This window comes from Callionymus lyra, chromosome 14 (assembly GCF_982586985.1).
Source record: "Callionymus lyra chromosome 14, fCalLyr1.hap1.1, whole genome shotgun sequence".
In the NCBI taxonomy this organism is placed as follows: Eukaryota; Metazoa; Chordata; class Actinopteri; order Syngnathiformes; family Callionymidae; genus Callionymus; species Callionymus lyra.
Window position 1 is genome coordinate 12,362,154 of NC_141831.1, and position 20,877 is coordinate 12,383,030.

The window sequence follows — 20,877 nt, forward strand, 5'->3', positions numbered from 1 at the left end:
GAGACGGAGGTGATTGACACGGATCCATTTTTTTTTTTTAACTTTTGTTTTAGTCAAAGAGATGTTGTTATATGGTTTGAATTTATAAAAAAAAAAGGTACAAACTCTGATTATTAATCTATGAAATTAGATTATAGAATGTAGAATATATAAAGAGGAATTACTGTTCTTATTGTGTGTTGTAAAGAAAAATCTACAAAATACTATAAAAATTAAATATAAATTAATACTCAATACTACTATGAATAACAGACTTTGTGGGATTACAGGCCAATTGAAGAAATACTAATGATAATAAAAATATATAAAAACTATCCAGTATTTGTTACCTTTTTTGCACAGAAATTCATAATGAGTTTTTTTTTTGTACCCTTTGGTCTGTAGGTTTATGTTCGTCAAGAGATGGTGGCCATGTGTAATTGAAGAAAATTTTGTTGGATATATATTTCAATATGAAATCTAATCATGTAGGCATTGCAACTTTTTTTTTTTAAGGATATTTGAAAAAGTTTTTAAGGTGTAGAATAACTTGTTTTTTAACCAATATTAGGCGCACTTCACAAGGATTGATGGAAAACCCATAAGGAACAAAAAAAACAATATATTTAAGCAGATAAAGGGCAGTACAAAAGTATATAACGCGATGTCGTCTCAGTTTTCGGCTAACATCAAATACCTCAAATTCCTTTTCTTCAACATCAGTTTATCTCTTATTGAAAGTCTGGAAAACTGGAGAACAAAATTGCTAATCTATGTACTTTATCTTATCTTAAACAATGGCTTCCTACTTCTAAGGAGTTTTTGCTTACTTAGGACTTGCCTGATAAACTCTAGATATTATCTGGATGAAGGTCTTCACACACTCAAAGTAATAGTTCACTCAAAATGTAAACTTCACTCATTTTCTACTCACCCTAAGATCGACTAAAGTTTGGGATTATTTTTGGAGTAATCTGTCATTTTTTTAGAGTTATAGGCAAAACTGTATGTCAACGCTATTGTACTCGGCACTAGGCTGTCCTGAAGTCTCGAAATTGGGAATTGTTCCGAAAAAAAAAGTTAAATAAGTCTTTAAGTGTCAGTGAGCAAGATGTACACTGACTGCTTAGCAACTTCCGCTAAAAAAGGTTTAAAAATTCTTAAAATATAGACTTGTTCAATCTTTTTACGGAATCATTTCAAATGCCGAGGCCTAAATACAAGATGGATGTCACAGGCGAGTAGTATGGAGGTATTTTGATGTTTTTAAGTTTGTCTTTTTGGACGAAGACAAAGACGACGAAAACTGAGCTCCGGTCGCTACATTAAAATGAACAAACATTTTTGCTTATAACTCCAAAAAGGAACAGATTACTCTAAGAAATAATCCCAACCTTTAGTCGACATGAGGTTGAGTAGAAAATGAGTGAAATCTTAATTTTGGGTGAACAAACCTTTTAATCATTAGTTAGTTTTCTAAGAGATCTTCTCACAAAGAGGAATCTTCTGCATCATAGGCCACCAGGAGAAAAAAAAAAAGAAAAAAAAGCTAAAGAAAACGATGGTCCTCGGCAAAAACTCAAGTCCATTCTTCAGTCGGCATTTAAAAGCCAATCTGGAGGAAAGTGTTCTTGGGGCCAGTGGGCAGATAAAGGTCAAGCAGGATATGAAATAGTTTGTCTAAGCGGCCCTTTTGTCCGTGGTCAGTCCCTTGCAGCATGACGGGGCCGTATCCTCATTCATAGCCAATTCATTTATATGGCCGTGGCCTTCTCTCTCCGCCAGTATCACTCACTAACTACAAGTGACTGCAACGAGATTGAAGCCTGTGGCGGAAAAAAAAAAAAAATCCGTACGGGCGAAAGCCTCACGCTTCCTTCATCGGCGCCCTGATCACTCCTTCTAATCACTGGAACCACACAATATCCTGCACTGATTGGCCCCCGGACCACCACGGAACAGGGAGGGGGGAAACAATCAGAGAACGTCAGTCCGTGATGGACACGTCCGAGGAGTGGCGTCCACTGCCCGCCGCCATGTAAATGGGCATCATGCAAATGTGCACCTGCATCTGCAGGCGAAAGGAGGGTTTGAAGGACTGTGGCCTTTTTGATTAGGTTCCCTTCCCCCCCCCCCCCACACACACACAAAGAGCTTTTTTTTTTTTCACCCCTGCATTAATCGCACACTTTTGTTGTTGCAGCCGACGGCATTTTGCGTATAAACGTGTCGCTATTGTACCGCTTTTAAAAAGCCTGGAATATGTTTCTTCAGTTCTTTTTTTTTTTTTTTGTTTCTCCCGCTAACCGTGTGATGCAGATATTTATGTGTCAAATTAAATGTCTGACAAAAGACGAAGCGAAAGCTTTGTAGCTACACAGGCAGATCTTACGATGAAAAGCCTGTTTAGAAGAAATAAAACGTACAGTCTGTCATTAGTTTTCCATTAATATCCAGCGGTCGAGCCTTGCCTTTGTATATGCATCGACAGAAATGGAATTTATATCCAATAATATTCAGATTTAATTCAAACTTTTGACAAACCATCAGAGAAATTAAATGTTTCCAGCGTAAAAGAAAGAAAGATGTTTACGGACTACTTTAATGTTCTGATTTAAGTGTCTCTTAAATTGTTCTATGACCTCTACTACACTCACAGTATGCTTCTTTTTGCACACAACTCTCATTTAATGAAGATATTTACATTAGAAAAGAAGCCCCGCCCACTTAAAATGCGCCGTTTCGTCTGAGAAGAAGTCTCGTCCGAGCAACCACGCCCACTCTGCTCTGATTGGTCACAAATACAAAGTTGCATTCAAGGACTCACGTAAATTTCAAACTCACCTCAGAAACTCCCATTTTGTACAAAACTAAAGGCAGAAGTAACTTTCACCATGTTTACTTCGATTAACATGTAGGTACTTAAACGATTTAAGGCTTCTAGGGGAGGAGACCTCCACCAGTGTGATGTCAGAATGTATAATTTAAACCGTAATCTCGTTTGGCAGTTTTAAACAGGAGAGAACTTTATTAAGTAATAACTTCAAAACGGAGCGACCTACAGGAGAGTTGGGTTTTCACATAAAGTGCCCTTTAATTTAAGGATGAAAAAAAGAAAAGTGGAAGGTTCACTCATTAGAAAAAAACCTCTTGCAAGGATGCAAAAAAAAACAACCTCTCACACGTGCCTGTCAAACTCTCTCTTCCCAGACATGAATACACCTCCTTCACACGTGAGCATCCGTCTAATATTCATGAGGAAAATCTCAAGTATTCCTGACTAACCATTTCACGTAAATGCATCAAGGAAAGGCCAGGAAAAAAAAAAAAAAGAACCTCTTACACGTGAGAAAAATCTTTTTTCCTAAGAAAACTATTGGGTTAATGTCTTCACACGAGAAGCTACTTTTCATACCTGAGAATCTGGGATGTCGATAAGAACCTGTGAGTCAGACATTCCTCGCGGACGGACGCATGGTTGTCTTTTTTTTCTTTTTTTTTTTCTTTCCTGCCATTTACAAACCGTAAGGGCAACTAAATGTCAGCTGTGGTGTTGGATTACCAAAAGCCCCGGGAACACATTTCTGGCTCCGGCCTGGGACTCTTCCCTCTGCTGCTTTCACAACATCAATACTTCCTCTCATCCAACTTGCCCGGGTGAAAAATGTAGACGCTGAAAAGAGCTTGAGAAAAAAAAAAAAATAGCATAGTTCTCTCCCATAATCTCATTTTGATCTAGCTTCTTGACTGTTTCTCAGCGCTGCACCTTTCATGAGGGGAATTAATCATTTACGAAGATGAAGGAACGTTCCTTTTGCCGAGTGTGCTTCGCCTTTTTTCGAGGCTACACGTGCAGAAGAAATCCAAGGAATCAAAGACTGTACTGTAGCTGCTGGGTTGCGCGTCATTGCTGTACCAGATGGCGAGGTGATGAAGGCCATATTTGAAACACCAAATATAAGGGACAATAAACATATGGTTATGTGAAAGGTAAGTTCCATGTCTTTCATGGATGTCTTACTAACTTTTCCTTATTTATGTAAGTAAGTCATTTATATTTATAGAGAGCTTTTCTACACCAGGGTCACAAAGCGCTTAAACAATCAAAGAAAATATATATATATACTAAAAAGATCAAGATAACACAGAGAAAAACACAGGTGTCCCAGAAAATCAGGGAAAGCCAGCACGAATAAGAAAGTCTTAAGATGTTTCTTAAAGGAGTCAGTAGATCATCAAACACAGAGAGAGAGGAAGATCGTTTCAAAGCTTAGGAGAAACAGCCTGGAAGGATTTCTCTCCTCTGGTCCTGAACCGGGTGCGAGAAACCATCAGCAGATTCTGATCCACAGACCTCAGACCCCGAGCTGGGGTGTAAGGCTGGATCAGATCACTGATGGAAGGTCTGACCATGAATAGATATGAAAGTTAGAACCAGAATTTAAAAGTTGATCCTGAAAGAAACTGGAAGCCAGTGAAGAGTTTTAAGGATCGAAAAAAATGCGAGTTCTTCTACTAGAGCTCAGAGAACTAGGGCTCAGAATTCTCGCCGCAGATTTTTGTATCTACTGCAGGCGAGACAGATCCTTCTTGTTTAAACACGAAAACAAACTGTTGCAATAGTCCAGGCGAGAAGAAACAAATGCATGGATTACAAGCTCCAGATCATGTTGTGACAACATTTTCCTAAGTTTAAAGATTTTTCTCAGTTGAAGCAAACAGTTTCTGGTCAGTTTTCTGCAGTTTTGAACAAGAGACATGTCTTTGTCAAATGTCATCGTTTATATCACGTTGCTGGTCATCACTTTGACACTAACTGGATCCAATTCGTCTCATGAACATGACTATGGTCACAAGCGTTGGCTATCGAAGAAGATCATGGGAACCACTGCTCCTCCTGGTTAAGAGGAGTCAGTTGGTGAGATCTCCAGGGCATGTCACATGGAACGCCTGGGGGTTCCTCGAGAAGAGCTGGACAATGACAATTCCATGAAGACAAAGACATTTCACAAGGTCGCAAAGTGGTCAGCGACAAAAAAAAGAGGCATTTTTCTAGGAAACTGGACGCTACCGCGCATCCAATATACCGTATATTTTGATATCGTTTGTCTTTGAGAACAAACTCTAATGACAAAGGAGTCGTATTCTAGGTGAGGACAATGCAAAACCAAGCAACTGGAGGCCTTTTCACAAAGAGGTCTTAACGGCACATGTTGTTTTTAGAAAAAACTACTTTCTATAGTCACTGAAAGTGCAAATGGACGTAACATAGTCCATCCTGTCTGACAAAGACTACTGTTTCAATATGATAACCAGGGTTTGAAAGTACAATTCTACTGCACATCATTCGAGATTTCTAAAAAAGACCGAAGCTCAACCAACATGCGCCCGACGCTGTAAGTACACTTGTCTCCTGCTTAAGACCGGAGACTCGGTCATTCGTGGCCCACTGACCGAGCGGTGACCTCTTCGCTTCTACTTTTATCCTCCCTGAGCCTGATGGCGGGTCCGCTGGTTAAGCCCTACCTCCTTTCATTCAGCTCCACCTCCAGCATCTGGCCGCGGACCAGTGAAGCGTGAGAGCATAGACGTACATGGGGGTTTGGGGGGGTTCGGTTGAATAAGAGGTTGGGCGTCAAGAAGCAGGAGCAGTGACCGGGTTCAGGCTCAGCTCCATAAGTTAGCCACCAGTAGATTACATTAAACCAATCAGGACGCATTACCCCGGAGCTAATATACTGCTTTTAACAAGGGCCTGTCCGGGCGAAGGATCTACGGGCGCTCTGGATTATTCCAGATTTATAAGGTGTCATCACACCAACTTCCTCCTTTAATCAAGCGTGAGCTTCACTGGAGACTTGTCGAGTGTTTAGCCGACAGGTGTTTGATTTATCATTTCACACAGACAGACACCACCACCCCCGAAAAAAAAAAAGAAAATCACAAAGAGCCTTCATGATGTTTCTGGAGACTTCATCAAACATGCAAGGACAGCTCTAAATCTCAGAGGACTTCAACAGGTTCTAGCTTCATTACAAACCCAAAACAAAAATTTCATTTGCGTTTTTTTTTAATTTCAGGGCCCAGACAGCGTCCCCGGATCATAAAGTATTTTACAACCCTCATCCGCACGACTGGCATTAAAAAAAAAAAAACCTTCAATTTGTAATGACCAACTGTTCACCAGCAGGGTCGAGACCTAATGCTAAATTTGGAGGCGATTAATACTGTCTTTTTGCTACACTTCCGCCGTGTTGCACGCAGCGACGCAAACATGATTAATATGACTTTATTGCCACGACTGAAATAGCAGCGGCCTCCATTTAAGAGTCCTTCAATAGAAGAAAAAAAAAATGAAAGCGAGGCAATTCCGATAAGATTGTCTCATCTGGCTCGAGGAGGTTAAAGCTCAGGAATAAGGAGGGCGAGAGGTGGATTAGGTAGGTAATAGTGGACAACTGTTGACTTGAGAACTATTGTGTTGGTTGTACTGTGCGATATTTCCCTTTTGTTTATTTCCACGCTTCTGTGAAGAAATATATCACTTACAACGCTCAGTTTTCGCGGGACTTGCATCGGTTTGCCACGAAACTGAGCAGCATCAGAGAGGAGCCGCCGCCGCGTCGCGATTTCACCAAATCAAAATTAAATCCCACCTCCTTGTACACGCACACGTAACAGTTTATAAATGACCTGACGCTAACAACTTAGCTCAATAGCATACGTCGAAGACAGGTTTACACTTGTTTGGAAGTTCCGCGATATTATAAGAATACAACTGAGACGAGATGAAAAGTATTTACAATATGTTGCTTTAGCAAAGGAGGTTGAAAGAGATGAGTGAGTGGATCACTTGTGTTTTAGTAGATCATAAGTTAGTATTACTTCTGTGTATAAACTGAGCTGAGCTAAGTCACCGTGCCAGCAAGATGCGTCAACCATAGCAACAGACGGACCGAGACGCAAACAAAAACGAGACATAGAAGTACAAATTGACAACTTTACAGAACGTGACACTGATTGGTCGAAGTGTGCATTGAAGAAATGTTTGATTTATACAATAAAAATTATAAATTATCGCACATGTTTTCGATATACATATCACATGCGCAAATATCCTGATATCGATATTTGTATCTGTTTATTGGCAAGAATTTGGCGATACGATACGTAACAAGATACCGGAGCAACAATACAATACATCTGGATAATATAGTAACAAGGATATATTTGTAGTATTGTCAAGTACTTGACTCTGGTGTTGCACAATTTACAGACCATGTGACTCTTGACAAAGTCATAACTGCTTTCATTTGTTTTAAAACCAACGACGGGACTGATGTGCACGAGAGCCGTCACCCTTACGCCATAACAAATGCCACCTCTCTCCTCCCGACAGAACGGAGATAGAAAAGGAAAGGGGGTGAAGGGGAGTGGGGAGGGTTAAGGGGACCCGTGACCCAATTGTGGCCACACCAGCTGTTTCCCCTCCACTGCCTCCCGACCACCGTCATTCTCTGTAGACCGCATACCGCTAATTGGGCTTCGCTCGCAACAAAAACCCACCGCCACACACACACACACACACACACACAGAGTAATATCAGTGAACTGGCTTGTTCCCACTGAGGAGGAACATTTGCTTGTGCCTTAAGCTGCAGTTGTGTGATGATTGATAAGTGCTTCAAAACACACTTGCCAGAAATATAAATGACAAGCCGCCTCTCCAGCGCCGCCCGGCCTCGGTGATTGACACGAGCGACGCCGACTGATATTCCGCGGGAAGAAGAAGGGTGGCGGGCGGGCGAGGGGGTGGTGGCGGGGGGGGAGTCGGGATGCTGAATTAATTGGTTTTGTGGAAGAGCACTGGTATATATGTAGCGATTATGGCAGGATGCACTGACAGGCAGGTTATTTAATAAATCCTGGACGTGTGCGGCAGAAAGACAACGGAAAATGATGCTTTTTTTTTTACTGCTCCTTTCCCCCTTCTATCTCGTCTGCCACAGCCCACTACATCCCACTTCCTTTTCCACTCAGACCCCCCCCCCCACCCACCCACCCCACGCCACTAATCACGCACCCACATAAACACACTTAATGGCAAGACCGCGAACACATCCGAGTGACACGAGTGGGCTATGAAAACGCACAAGATTTTTGCCTCAATCAGTCCTGATTTGTTTGTTTCCTCCTAAGCGGTCGAGGATTCCTCGAAGAGGAGGGGAAGGAGATGGAGTCGGGCGTGGGGGGGGGGAGGTAGAGGTGGGAGAGTGGATGGGGGGGTCGGAGGGGAGGGTTGTATAATCAAGTCAATTATGTCATTCAATCACGTCAAAAAAAATCATTTAGAGCCCTTTTCTCTGATGCGGTGATTGCGAAAGTTGTGGCGAACATTTGTTATTTTGCAAATAAGAAAAAAGACATTTTGGGAGCGACATCTTGGATGCAAAACAAAACAAAAAAAAAACGAGAAAGCACCAAACAAAGCGCTTCACCTTGCTCGCCGGCGGTCGAGGAAAAAAATAAAAAATTAAGTGGCATTTATGAAGTGTTGGTGGTGGGTGATGCATACCGTCTGAGCTTAAAATAACTGTTTCTATTATTTTAGGACAGCTCTTTTGTCTCCTTCAGGAGGCGCCGCATTAACGGGGCGGCCGTGAAAAAAAAAAAAAAAAAAATCCATCCGCCGCGAAATTGTTTAAACTCAAGGTCAAGCGCTCCGGCGTTACGGCGACTGTATCAGCTCCTCCAAGGTGACCTTGACTGATGTGGAATATGACATGAGGGAAATGGATCTCCACTCAGTGGGAGGAAATTATCTGTGAAATGCTGCCACTGTATCAAAGCCTGTTTGTGCACGTGCACGTGTGTGTGTGTGTGTGTGTGTGTGTGTGGTCCGTACGTCCTTGTGTTTAAAAAAAAAAAAAAAAAGGTCCACGAATATGCCTCGCTCAGCTGGGGGTATTGGCCGTGAGAGCAGCAGAAAGTGCTGCAGCAACAACAACAAACGGCTGAATGTAAGTCTGTGGCTAATGAACTGAGGCCGGTCCTCGCATCAGAACCAGGAATTTGCTCGATGATGTCAAAACGTCAGCGGTTCGCGGCAGCTGGACGTCGTCTACCTGTTTGTCATTGACGGGATTTTTTTTACTGGTTTATAGGGTATAATACATGGTGGTCTGGGTACAGATATGTGTACCTAAGTACAGTTTTTGAGGTACCTGTACTTTCCTCGGATTCATTATTGTGTTTATAGAAAAAAGATTGTTTCAAAATAAGAGCATCACCACAATCACTTGACACTGCTTTTGTCAAATAAATATGAATATTAAGGTAAGGTATGGTAAGGTAAGGTAAAACTTTATTGACTAAATAGTTTTTTTACCACTAGCCAGCAATTTTTCATAAACAATAAAAAATAATACATAAAAAATAAAATAAGAAGAAGAACATAAAGAGAAGAAAAAGATGACACAATCTAAGTCTAAAGATAAGGATAAAAAACATAGATCGAAGAAAAACAACAAAGACAAAGGATACAAAGACTAACATAGAACAGAACATCCAGATACTCTCACTCCACTCCTGCCCCCGAACTCAGAATTGTACAATTTAATAGCCCGAGGAATGAATGAGTCCCTGAGTCTATTTGTTTTGCACCTGGGTAGGAGCATTCATGCACTCATTCTGCTTCTCTGCTCACTGATGACAGTGTTCAGAGGATGACTGTCATCATCAATGATGGACAGTAGTTTGATCAATGATCTCCTCTCAGCAACTGTCACCAGTGAGTCCAGCTTCATTCCAACCACAGAGCCAGCCTCTGTATTAATGAGATATCGCGCAGGTGTGAGTACTTTAGGGGTGGTTCCAGGGGTCTAGAGAAGGAAAATGATGCAATTTCCCGTTTTTGTTTATTAATCACTTATAACACTCGGTTTCGTGGGACTTGCATCAGTTTCTAGCGAAATTGAGCGACATCAGAGAGGAGCCGCCGGCCCGTCACGACATCACCAAATCAATAATAAATCCAACTTCCTTTTACATGGTAGCCAGCGCGTTGGCAAGACGTCTCGCCATAGCAACCGAGCCTAGCAAGCTGCGCCGCACAGACAGACGGAGACATTAACGACAACGAGACAAAGAAGTATAAATTGACAACAGAACGTGACACTGACTGGTCGAAGTGCGCGTTTAAGGTCGAGCCTGATTGGTCAAGGAAATGCTTGATTTATACAATAAACGATTATAAATTATCGCACATTGTTTTCGGTATGCATATCGCACGTGCCAATATCGCGATATCGATATTTTTTTCGATTTTTCATGCAGCCCCAGTTGACAAGGACGTTGATTCACTTTATAATCCAAATTAATGATTAATCAAAACTATAATAAATCCCTCTTTATTTACATCGTTATTGTGTTTTTTTTTTTAAATACACCACATTTCTGGCAAAACAGCCAGTAAGGTGCGTTCAGTGGCGTAGGATTAATCTGTGGTGCATTCATAAATGTGGGACTAATACATTTAAACTAAAATAAAAATGTTTACTGACACTCAAATTAATGTTCCAGAAAGTAATGACGCTAAAATGTTCAACTCATTTACAAAAAAGTATCAAGTATACTTATATATATACTTATATATCAAGTATCAAAAATAAGTTATTTTAAAAACCTTGCCTTACATTTATCAGTTACCTCGTACAACGAAATAACACTTGTCATTATTATATAATTGTTTATGTTAATTGACATCTTATGGAATTCCACCATTACGTTTATGAAAATTACCTAAAAATACTTACTTAAATCACGTATAATGTGTACATTTGAAATGACATCATCTGTAAAGTAAACATCTTTTTATATCTGGAATGGATCGACAGTACTTCTCTGTTTTTATCGATTTATTTTTGGATTTGTCAAATGGGTTTATCAGAAAGAAAAGCTTGGTTACTTGTGTTAAAAAGACACTAACATACAAGTTTCATTGACAAAAATGAGACTTAAATGTTTAGACTTATAGTCAAGAGAAACTTGGACTTAAGAAACATATATGTATGGGACTGAAATTGACGCAAAAACGACACTCAAACTCAAACAACCTGTCAGAAAGAACAAATACCTGAACCATAATAACCAACAAAGATATCTCTAGTCCAAAGAGATCTGAACTCAATATTCAAAGTTAATCCCAGAATAATTCCTATAAATTCATCAATAGAAAATCCTTTATATCTCACAATTTCATCCACAGCATTGTCTTCTCACACAAAAGTTTGTGAAAGAAAAGTTCTTCATGACAACATTTCATCTCCAGAAGCCAAAACGTCTCCAAACGACATCAAATCTTCTAAACCAGCATTTCATAAAACAAACAAAAAAAGCAGTCTTACCTTCCCAAACTGTTCAAAATACTGCTTGACATCTTCAACTACTGTATTGGCAGATAAACCGCCGACAAATATTTTCTTTGTTCTTGTGACCATCTGAAACGAGAGGAAAAAAAGAGGGAATAGAAAAAAGAGATTAGCAGCTGAAATAATACATTCAATAAATTACACCAAACTACGAAACCGTATCATTAACAAACCAGATTTCTGAAAATGAACAGCTTTTATTATTATTATTTGATTCAAGTTTCTCTCTTTTTTTGAAAGAAAGAAAGAAAAAAAAAAAACTTGTGACAGGCACGATCATTCATTTTGGATTTTCATGAAAAAAGAAAAGATAAATTAATGAAAGCTGGGAGATGGAATCAGAGAGCATCAAAGCCTCATTTAGTCTGGAACAGTGACAATATTAAGGATTATTACCCACAGCGTGAACAAAAAAAAAAAAAAAAGGACCACTAACATCTGCTGCAGGGAGAAGACGCTTAATTTAGAGACCGTCTTTTCAGGGAACTCCAAGTATTTCGGCCTTCATCTCTCCGATCTTTTTGATTTTTATCGAGAAGGGGAAAACAACGGTTTTAGCCAAAGTTCACAGGCGTCGAATTTTCTTTCAAGGTCCGACTCTCCCCGAGAACCTCTTAGCCTTGAGAGCTACACCGAGGAAAAACTTGAATAATCCAACTTTTTTTTTCGAATAATCAGTTGAAAAAACAGGGTTTTTCACTGTCATTTCAAACTCTTTTAAAGTTTTTTAGAAATGTTGCTCCTCCAGGCGAACAAGGTGTAACCAAAAAAAAACAAACAAGAGGCAGCTGTGATCTTGCTTAGCCCGTCGTACTAAAAATAATAAATTGGATTGGAGCATGATAAACATACTCTGGAGGCGAGCGGTGAACAATCACGAGAGGGCTGGAGAGAGTGTGTACCTTGATCAAACTGCTGACCAAAACACTTTATGAAAGAGGCTTAATGCTGAGGGGGAGGAAAGGAGGAAGAAAAAAAAAAGATGCAAGATTCAGCTGGAGCTGAAGAAACCATCTGTCAAGAGCTTTCCAGGTGCACACAACGCACGCCTCGACACAGTCGCACACATGCGGACGGACTCGCACACCAGGCGGAGCTTTTCCCGTTCAACGTCACAAAGTGAAAAGATGATAAATGGTAAATTTTCTGGAGATGCATTCTTTTTTTTTTGGGGTCGAAGTAGTTATGCTTGTCTGCTTTAACTTCTGACGGAGTGGTCTTTTAAAAATACTCGTCCTTCCCGACACGAGATTGATGCATTCGTCGTACTAGACAATTCATGCTAACCCTAGGAGGTTCTTTGCTGTAACACCCAACGGGTTCTCGAGTTCCTACTTTTTAAGTTTGGATCAAACCAAAATACAGTCTCACTCGCCAATGGTTCACTCTGTTTTGAAAAGATTCGGTCTCAAATCGTTCACATAAAACCAATGAAAAGACCACAGTATTTTCTAGTGGCAATGGTTACAATTGAGCTCTGTCTTAAAACATGTGTTTTTAATGAGAAAAAATAATAAAACAGGATAATTTACTCTACATATATAGAAGGTACGATCCTTGACTTTCAAATTTTGGAGTTTAAAACACAAGTACACATTGTAAAATTACTATTATTACAGTTATTAAAAAGTAGCCCATTTTCTATTCAGGAAGTTTGGATCGAACAGATCCAGACTACATAGTACCTTAAGAATTTGCCGAAAAGTTAATCTTTAATGGTAGTCGTCTACTTGGGTTAAGGGTTTCCTGTATCGGCGTTTTCACTTCCTGTTTCGGAACTTGTGTTAGATTGAGGTTGTGTCAATGTTACCTAGATATAAGCACATAGAAATAAGTACACTACATAGTACCTTAAGAATTTGCCAAAAAGTTAATCTTTAATGGTAGTCGTCTACTTGGGTTAAGGGTTTCCTGTATCGGCGTTTTCACTTCCTGTTTCGGAACTTGTGTTAGATTGAGGTTGTGTCAATGTCACCTAGATATAAGCACATAGAAATAAGTACATTACATAGTACCTTAAGAATTTGCCAAAAAGTTAATCCTTAATTGTAGTCGTCTACTTGGGTTCAGGGTTTCCTGTATTGGCGTGTTCACTTCCTGTTTTCGGAACCTGTGTTAGATGGACTCTAGTTTGAGGTTGTATTTAGTCGCAAAAGATGGCTCTAGAACATGTCTTGGACTGAGGCCTGTGGGCCAAAAATCCGGAACGCCAAAGTTATTTTATGTGGCCCACAAGCGAATTCAACAACTATTGATTGTAGTTTTACTCCAATTGAGAGACTAGAATCCAACAATCAATGTTTTATTCTGTGCAGCCACAACTAAAAAAAAATCCCTTGTTGCATTTACAACAGTAGCAAAAAAAAGTTTCTTAATTCTAAGAATAATTTTAGATTTAGTACACCATAAACTTACTTATTTAGTTTGACCCAAAACCATTTTGAGACCTGGCCACAGTTTGCCATATCAAAACACTTGATTTAAACAGAAACATGAAAACTTAAAAAGAGTTTTCTTGATAAACAGATCATCTCCAACGAACAAAGAATCTTTTTTTTTACCACAGATTCAGGCCAAAACGTTCAGAAGTGTAAAAAAGACTATCGTACAATTGCACCTACAACGATTTGTTTCAATGGTTTGTTGTCAATTTTGTGTCATCATTCATTTCCTGAAAGATATTGTGAAAAATACTTGGCAAAAATAATCCCAGTTCTAACAAGAGATATTTCAACCCACGTGTAAACCAAACAAACCACAAATTCTCACGCACAACTACTGACTGTAAGTGGCATTTCCAAAACAAATTCATTAACAGTTGCTGCGTCTTAGCTTTAAAGCTAAGAATAACATTTTAATAAATTCCCTCACATTCAGCGTTGCTTTAACACCGTGTTACCACCTGCGGGGCATTCCTACAAAATAAATAGCCCAGCGCTAATAATAACAAGCCGCCATGCTAGGAATGGCTAATGCATGTCAGCGTGTCAACGCCGACATGCTAACAAGGAAGTGAATAATTGTCGAGTTGTTAAATATACGATGTGGAGGTTTTTTTTTCTCCAGTAGATTGTTTTTGGCTCTAGAATCATCGAGGATTCCCTTTTCCCTTTGATTTCTCCATGTTTGACACGGTGGCGGCGGGAAAAAGCGACCGGCTGGTTTAAAGGTTATAGACTGGCCGACAGCCAGCGCTCGCCTCTCTAGCATCGCTCCTCGGGGCCCCTAAGGGTTATCAGCTTTTTGGACGCCGCCGGCAACCCCGGGCCAGACAGCTGCTGATAAACCGGTGGCGCAAGCATTTATCAACATCGCTCAACCCTTATCATTGTTCATCTCGGTGAAAATATAAACAACTATCTTTTTTAGCATCGCGAACATCCAGGTTTTTTTTTTCTTTCCCCCCCTTCAGGGGTGCCTCGGATTCCATGTTTTCGTCTAAATAAATGCCCTTATTTGTTCTGGGACATGTGTCAAGTTAAAGGACAAGTAGTTGGATATTATTAAAATAGAAGTTGAGAAACAGAACCAGTCGTTCAACCCAGTTTTTCCCTTTAACCCAATTTTTTGCTCGTCCTCAAGGGGACGGTTAAGAGACTGACGTGTGGTTTTGACATACGAGTGCATTATAGAAAGAACAGCCTGATGGGAAAATCTAGTTAAATCGTTGCTATTTTAGTGCAAACTTTTATAATTGCAACCTTTGAACCCGCAAATCCTGAATCATTCCTAAGTGTCTATTAATAACTTAAAGATCCTCCATATTTAATTGTATTAATCAGGTTTTTATGAGGTAACAAAATGCCCTCATCTTGGATTGACAACGTCCTCTTCTTTTTAAGAACTCAAAATTGTTACCAGTGTGTCAGGTTTAGACTCCGAAATTGAAAAGCAAATGCTCTTCCTTCAATTCTAAATCAGCCTTAAATGAAGTTGCCTTGTCAAGATCACACAACCTGCCTTCAAGCAAAGGAAATGATGTGGGAAAAAAAAAAAGTGCTCAGGAACGTGAAATATATTCATACTTGTCAGGACTTGGAAGTTTGCTCTTATCAAGATTATCCAAATTTCCATATCAATCTATCATTAGTCAAAAAAGTTTTTTATTTACCAAAAATGGAAGAATTAAGTCATATATTTATTTTGTTATGTTTTTTGTTGATCTATACGACCTCCTTGGTTTCCAGAAATACACATTACCTTGACCCAGACACAACACAAGGGATACCACAAACATATTTGTTCTAGGGCCTCTTGGTCACCTTGACCCTGAGATAGCATAAGGGTTGAGGATTAACTTCTTAAGGTACTACATACTATCCTTATTACTATGTGCTTGTATTGCAGTGAAATTGACTCCAATTTCAACAAACAATTTTGACTCAAACTCAACCTAGAGTCCAAAACAGGAAGTGAACACGACAATACAGGAAACCCTTAACCCAAGTAGACAACTACCATTAAGTTTTAACTTCTGGCAAATTCTTAAGGTACTATGTAGTGTACTTATTTATATGTGCTTATATCTAGGTGACATTGACAAAACCTAAATTTTAACACAATTTCCCACACAGGAAGTGAACACGCCGATACAGGAAACCCTTAATCACATTAGCGACTACCATTAAGAATTAACTTTTTGGCAAATTATAAAGGTACTATGTAGTGTACTTACTTATATGTGCTTATATCTAGGTGACAATTGACATAACCTCAATTTTAACACAATTTCCAACACAGGAAGTGAACACGCCGATACAGGAAACCCTAAACCCAAGTATACCACTACCATTAAGAAATAACTTTTTGACAAATTCTTAAGGTACTATGTAGTGTACCTATTTCTATGTGCTTATATCTAAATTACATTGACACAACCTCGATTTTAACACAATTTCCAAAACAGGAGGTTAACACGCCAAAACAGGAAACCCTTAACCCAAGTAGACGACTACCATTAAGTTTTAACTTCTGGCAAATTCTTAAGGTACGACGTAGTGTACTTATTTCTATGTGCCTATTTCTAGTTGAAATTGACAAAACTTGAATTTTAACACAATTTCGAAAACAGGAAGTGAACACGCCGATAAAGGAAACCCTAAACCCAAGTAGGCGACTACCATTAAGAAATAACTTTTTGGCAAATTCTTAAGGTACTATTAAGTTTAATTATTTCTATGTGCTTATATCTAATTGAAATCGACAAAACCTAAATTTTAACACAATTTCCAACACAGGAAGTGAACACGCCTATACAGGAAACCCTTAACCCAAGTAGACAACTACCATTTAGTTTTAACTTCTGGCAAATTCTTAAGGTACTATGTAGTGTACTTATTTCTATGTGCTTATATCTAGGTGACATTGACAAAACCTAAATTTTAACACAATTTCCCACACAGGAAGTGAACACGCCGATACAGGAAACCCTTAACCACATTAGCGACTACCATTAAGAATTAACTTTTTGGCAAATTATAAAGGTACTATGTAGTGTACTTACTTATATGTGCTTATATCTAGGTGACAATTGACATAACCTCAATTTTAACACAATTTCCAACACAGGAAGTGAACACGCCGATACAGGAAACCCTAAACCCAAGTATACCACTACCATTAAGAAATAACTTTTTGACAAATTCTTAAGGTACTATGTAGTGTACCTATTTCTATGTGCTTATATCTAAATTACATTGACACAACCTCGATTTTTACACAATTTCCAAAACAGGAGGTTAACACACCAAAACAGGAAACCCTTAACCCAAGTAGACGACTACCATTAAGGATTTAACTTTTGGCAAATTCTTATGGTACTATGTAGTGTACTTATTTCTATGTGCTAAATCTTCGCAATACGGCCACGGCTCACACCTGATTTAATTCCCTACATATGTCTAAAGCATTTGATTGTGAATATACTGTAGTTGGAATAAATCACAAAAGAAATCCAACAAGTAAGAAAACGCAGCCTTTTCCTTCCGTCGTAAAGGACTTACACACGTCTACGTGTGATCAATAAAAACACTGGTCTTTGTACAAAGTCTACAATCATAGGGCAAGTAAAGGAGAAGGAAAAAATAAAAGTCTGCTTTGTCGTTTACAAGACTTAAACGCGCTCCAGACTATAAAAAAAACCTGCCGTAAAAGTCGCATCACTAGCGTCATAATTATTTATGTCATAGTTCCGACGGCCTTGACGACCTGACCAACAAAAGCTGGCGGCTGACATCCGACATAAATAACGTCTCACAATCACCGGCTCGGATCATCAACGCATCGGCGAAGACGGATGATTCATACTTTCTTACTCGCTGGCATATTCAAAATACAGCCCGAGAACTTTCCACGCTGATTATTTTAAGGTCAACAAACTAAGATGCGAGACCTCAGGTGTTAACCTCAATTTAAACCTGCTCACTGGCATTTAGCCCCTTCAAGTTAGAAACCGGCAACTTCTTTTTTTTTTTTTTAAGTGCGGGACTCCATGAGTTTTTGTGAAGCAAATTATGGATCATTAAGGGTCAGATAACTTCACTGCGACTCTGCCAGAGACGGAAGGTGAGATTTAATATCTTCATCAGGAGTTTTCATGTGTCATTTGAAGTAGAAGAAACACACACTGCTGCTTTAGCTAGACAGCTACTTATAGGGCTGTAAGAAAAGATTGATACGCCTAAATATCGCGATTTTTGTTTCATCCGTTTTCTACAGCCCTGTGTCAATTTTGCTTATTTCCAAAATAATGAATATTCACGCTGTTTGTTTGCATTTTTCTGATGCAATTAAACTTCTGGCCTCTAGACGGCAGCTGTCATTGAGAGGCACGATGAAATCCCACGAGATCCCAGCAATGACTGAGGACGAGAGGATATAGTCGATTCCAGCAGATTTCAAAGCTGATTAGTACATATGTTGGTTTCAAAATAAAATAAATCACTTAAGACTTCGTCAAGAGTCGTGTGTTCTGTAAATTCTGCAAAACCAGAGTCAAGTACTCAACAATACTACATATATATATCCTACTATCCTACTACAGTAGTCTGGAAAAGCGCTATATAAATACAAATTACTTACTTACTTACTAATATATTGCAAGATATTATATTGTTCCCCCTGCATTGTAATAAGTATCACAAAAACCAATTGAAATTGGGAAAAAATCTTCTAATAAAAGTTCCTAAATATTATCAATCAACCTACAATTACAAATCAAACTTTAAGCTTCACGCTCTTGTTTTTTCTCCTCCCTTAAAGACCAGGTAAGGAACGAGTCTCCAAGGACCATGAAGTTCCTCAACAATTAAATGTTCCTCACTATATTGCAGTTCATATTTTGCTGCTTCACCACTTTTCTGCCTTGTTTATTTGCTGTGAACGTCTTCAAATATGACCTATTTTTTGGATTGCGGAATATACCATGTATGCTATTGGCTAACGGACGGATTGATCACATAACTGACGCTTCCGCTTGTGAATCATTTAAATTTAATAGCGACTTCGTGGATTTCTACCTATCCCCGGGTGGTCCTGGAACCCCCGCGGTAAACACAGTATCGTGGTTTAAAGTGCGAGTGAAGCCGATAAAAGATCAGTAGAAAAGAAGAAAGCTACATTTTCATCTTCGTAGTAGTGCTAACTCGGCTCCAACAAAACGTCTCGGACGCGCCAAAGCTTTAAAGCTTCCTGCTGGACTGTTTAAACACCGATATCTCGCTGCCATCTGACTTATATTTGACGAGTATGTTTTCACCGACACGGATAAACTTAAAAAAAAAGTATTTGCTTGATTCCGATTGTTAGACGTTGCACAAGTTTAACGTCAACATAAAAAGCTAGATTTTTGCGAAGCGCACAAAATCGTGAACGACAGATCCGTCGGAATATTGAGCCGGCGGTTGCGGGGAATGTTCTAGAACAGCGGGGGCTGCTGCGAGCGCCGAGCCAGATGAAAATGATAAGCCTGAAGCTGATATTGCAACATACAATATTATTACTATTTGTGGAGGGGGAACACAAAAAAAAGAAGAATTTAGCATCTCCACTCTTGCCTTTTCCAAACTAAATCCAACGTGTCTGTGTCACACCTACAAAATAAAGCTATTAGCTTTTTTTTTCCGCACATCAGACACTGAGGATTGTTGTGAAGAAGAGATGGAATGAATGTGTTTTAGAAACAATATCAAACACGAAAAGCAGGGTCGGGAAAAAAAAACAGAAGAAAAAAGTGTGGAACATATGTATGCTAATTCGGATGTTAGCGCCGAGGAGAAGTCGGCCTTTTCGCACTGCAGTTCGGAAACGCGACTCGCGGTGACGGACAGATGGCTGAGGAACATATTTAGGAGTTTTTAGTGGCAGAGCTATAAGCACGCCGTCAGTTATGGTGAAAGGAGGGAAGACTGATTGTGCCCACACCTTCCACTCAAACCTGGAATTAGCACGCCACTCACAGCTACAAGCTACTTGACTATTGAAGAAAAAAAAAGAGGCGAAAAGGACTTTTTTTTCCCCCCACTGGTTTTTGGAAGCAAATTCCAAGGATTGAAATACACCTTCACCTTCAAAATAGTGTGTGTTGGACTGGATTAAACGTGTCAGTTTATCTTACTTAAAAGATATACTGATTAAAATGTCAGTTCTTTTAATACTTTAAGTGTTATTGGGGGGGAATGGGACACCCTGGACAGCTTGACAGCCCATTGCAATGCATATACAAAGAGTCACAACTATTGACAACTGTTAAGGATGAAGAAACAGCTAAAATATATAGCATGCTAGCATACATTTGAGCTAAATCTGCCCCTTATTTGCTTGAATTTGGCTGTATTTTGGATTAACAAAAACAGCTTCGTAAACGTTCTCACCAAGATTATTAAACTACTGATAAAGTCTGACCATGAATAGCTCTGAAAGTAAGAAACATCATTTTAAAGTTGATCCAGAAAGTAACTGGAGATTTCATAGATTTAAGGATGGGAGAAATGTGAGTTCTTCTACTAGAGCGGGTCAGAATTTAAAGTATTGGCACGATTGATATCGAAAACATGCGATGATTTCTCATTTTTTATTGTATAAATCAAGCATTTCTTAAATACAATCAGTGTCACGTTCTGTCAAGTTGTCAATTTGTACTTCTATGTCTCGTTGTCGTTTACGTCTCTGTCTGTCTGTGAGCTGTGCGTTCACGCGGCTACATTTTTAGGTGAAAGAAATAAAATATTGCATTAATATCGACACATCAAGACACCTATATCGAATATCGCACATATTTACAATATAGTGCAACCTCAAAACCAATCATTAAAACGGTATGTAAAAAAAACCAAGATCAACCAAAGGATATTTAGTGCTTAATAACCCAAGATTGCCTCGGTACAAATCTTAAATCTTAAGACAAATTTGTCTTTAATTTTCTTTTCTTTTTAAATGGCCAACATGTTCCTTTAGAGTCTGACAACTTCTG

The 20,877-nt window shown here is 39.2% G+C and overlaps 1 protein-coding gene across 10 annotated transcripts in view; it reads right to left on the bottom strand.

Annotated features, from left to right (window-relative positions):
• Positions 1–20,877, bottom strand: part of msi2b (musashi RNA-binding protein 2b) — a 392,013-nt gene that overhangs the window by 262,012 nt on the left and 109,124 nt on the right. For all 10 annotated transcript variants that reach the window (XM_087806755.1, XM_087806751.1, XM_087806760.1 and 7 more), the window contains exon 6: positions 11,385–11,477. In XM_087806755.1, coding sequence (XP_087662881.1) covers positions 11,385–11,477 — 93 coding nt within the window. The remainder of the gene's footprint in view (positions 1–11,384; positions 11,478–20,877) is intronic.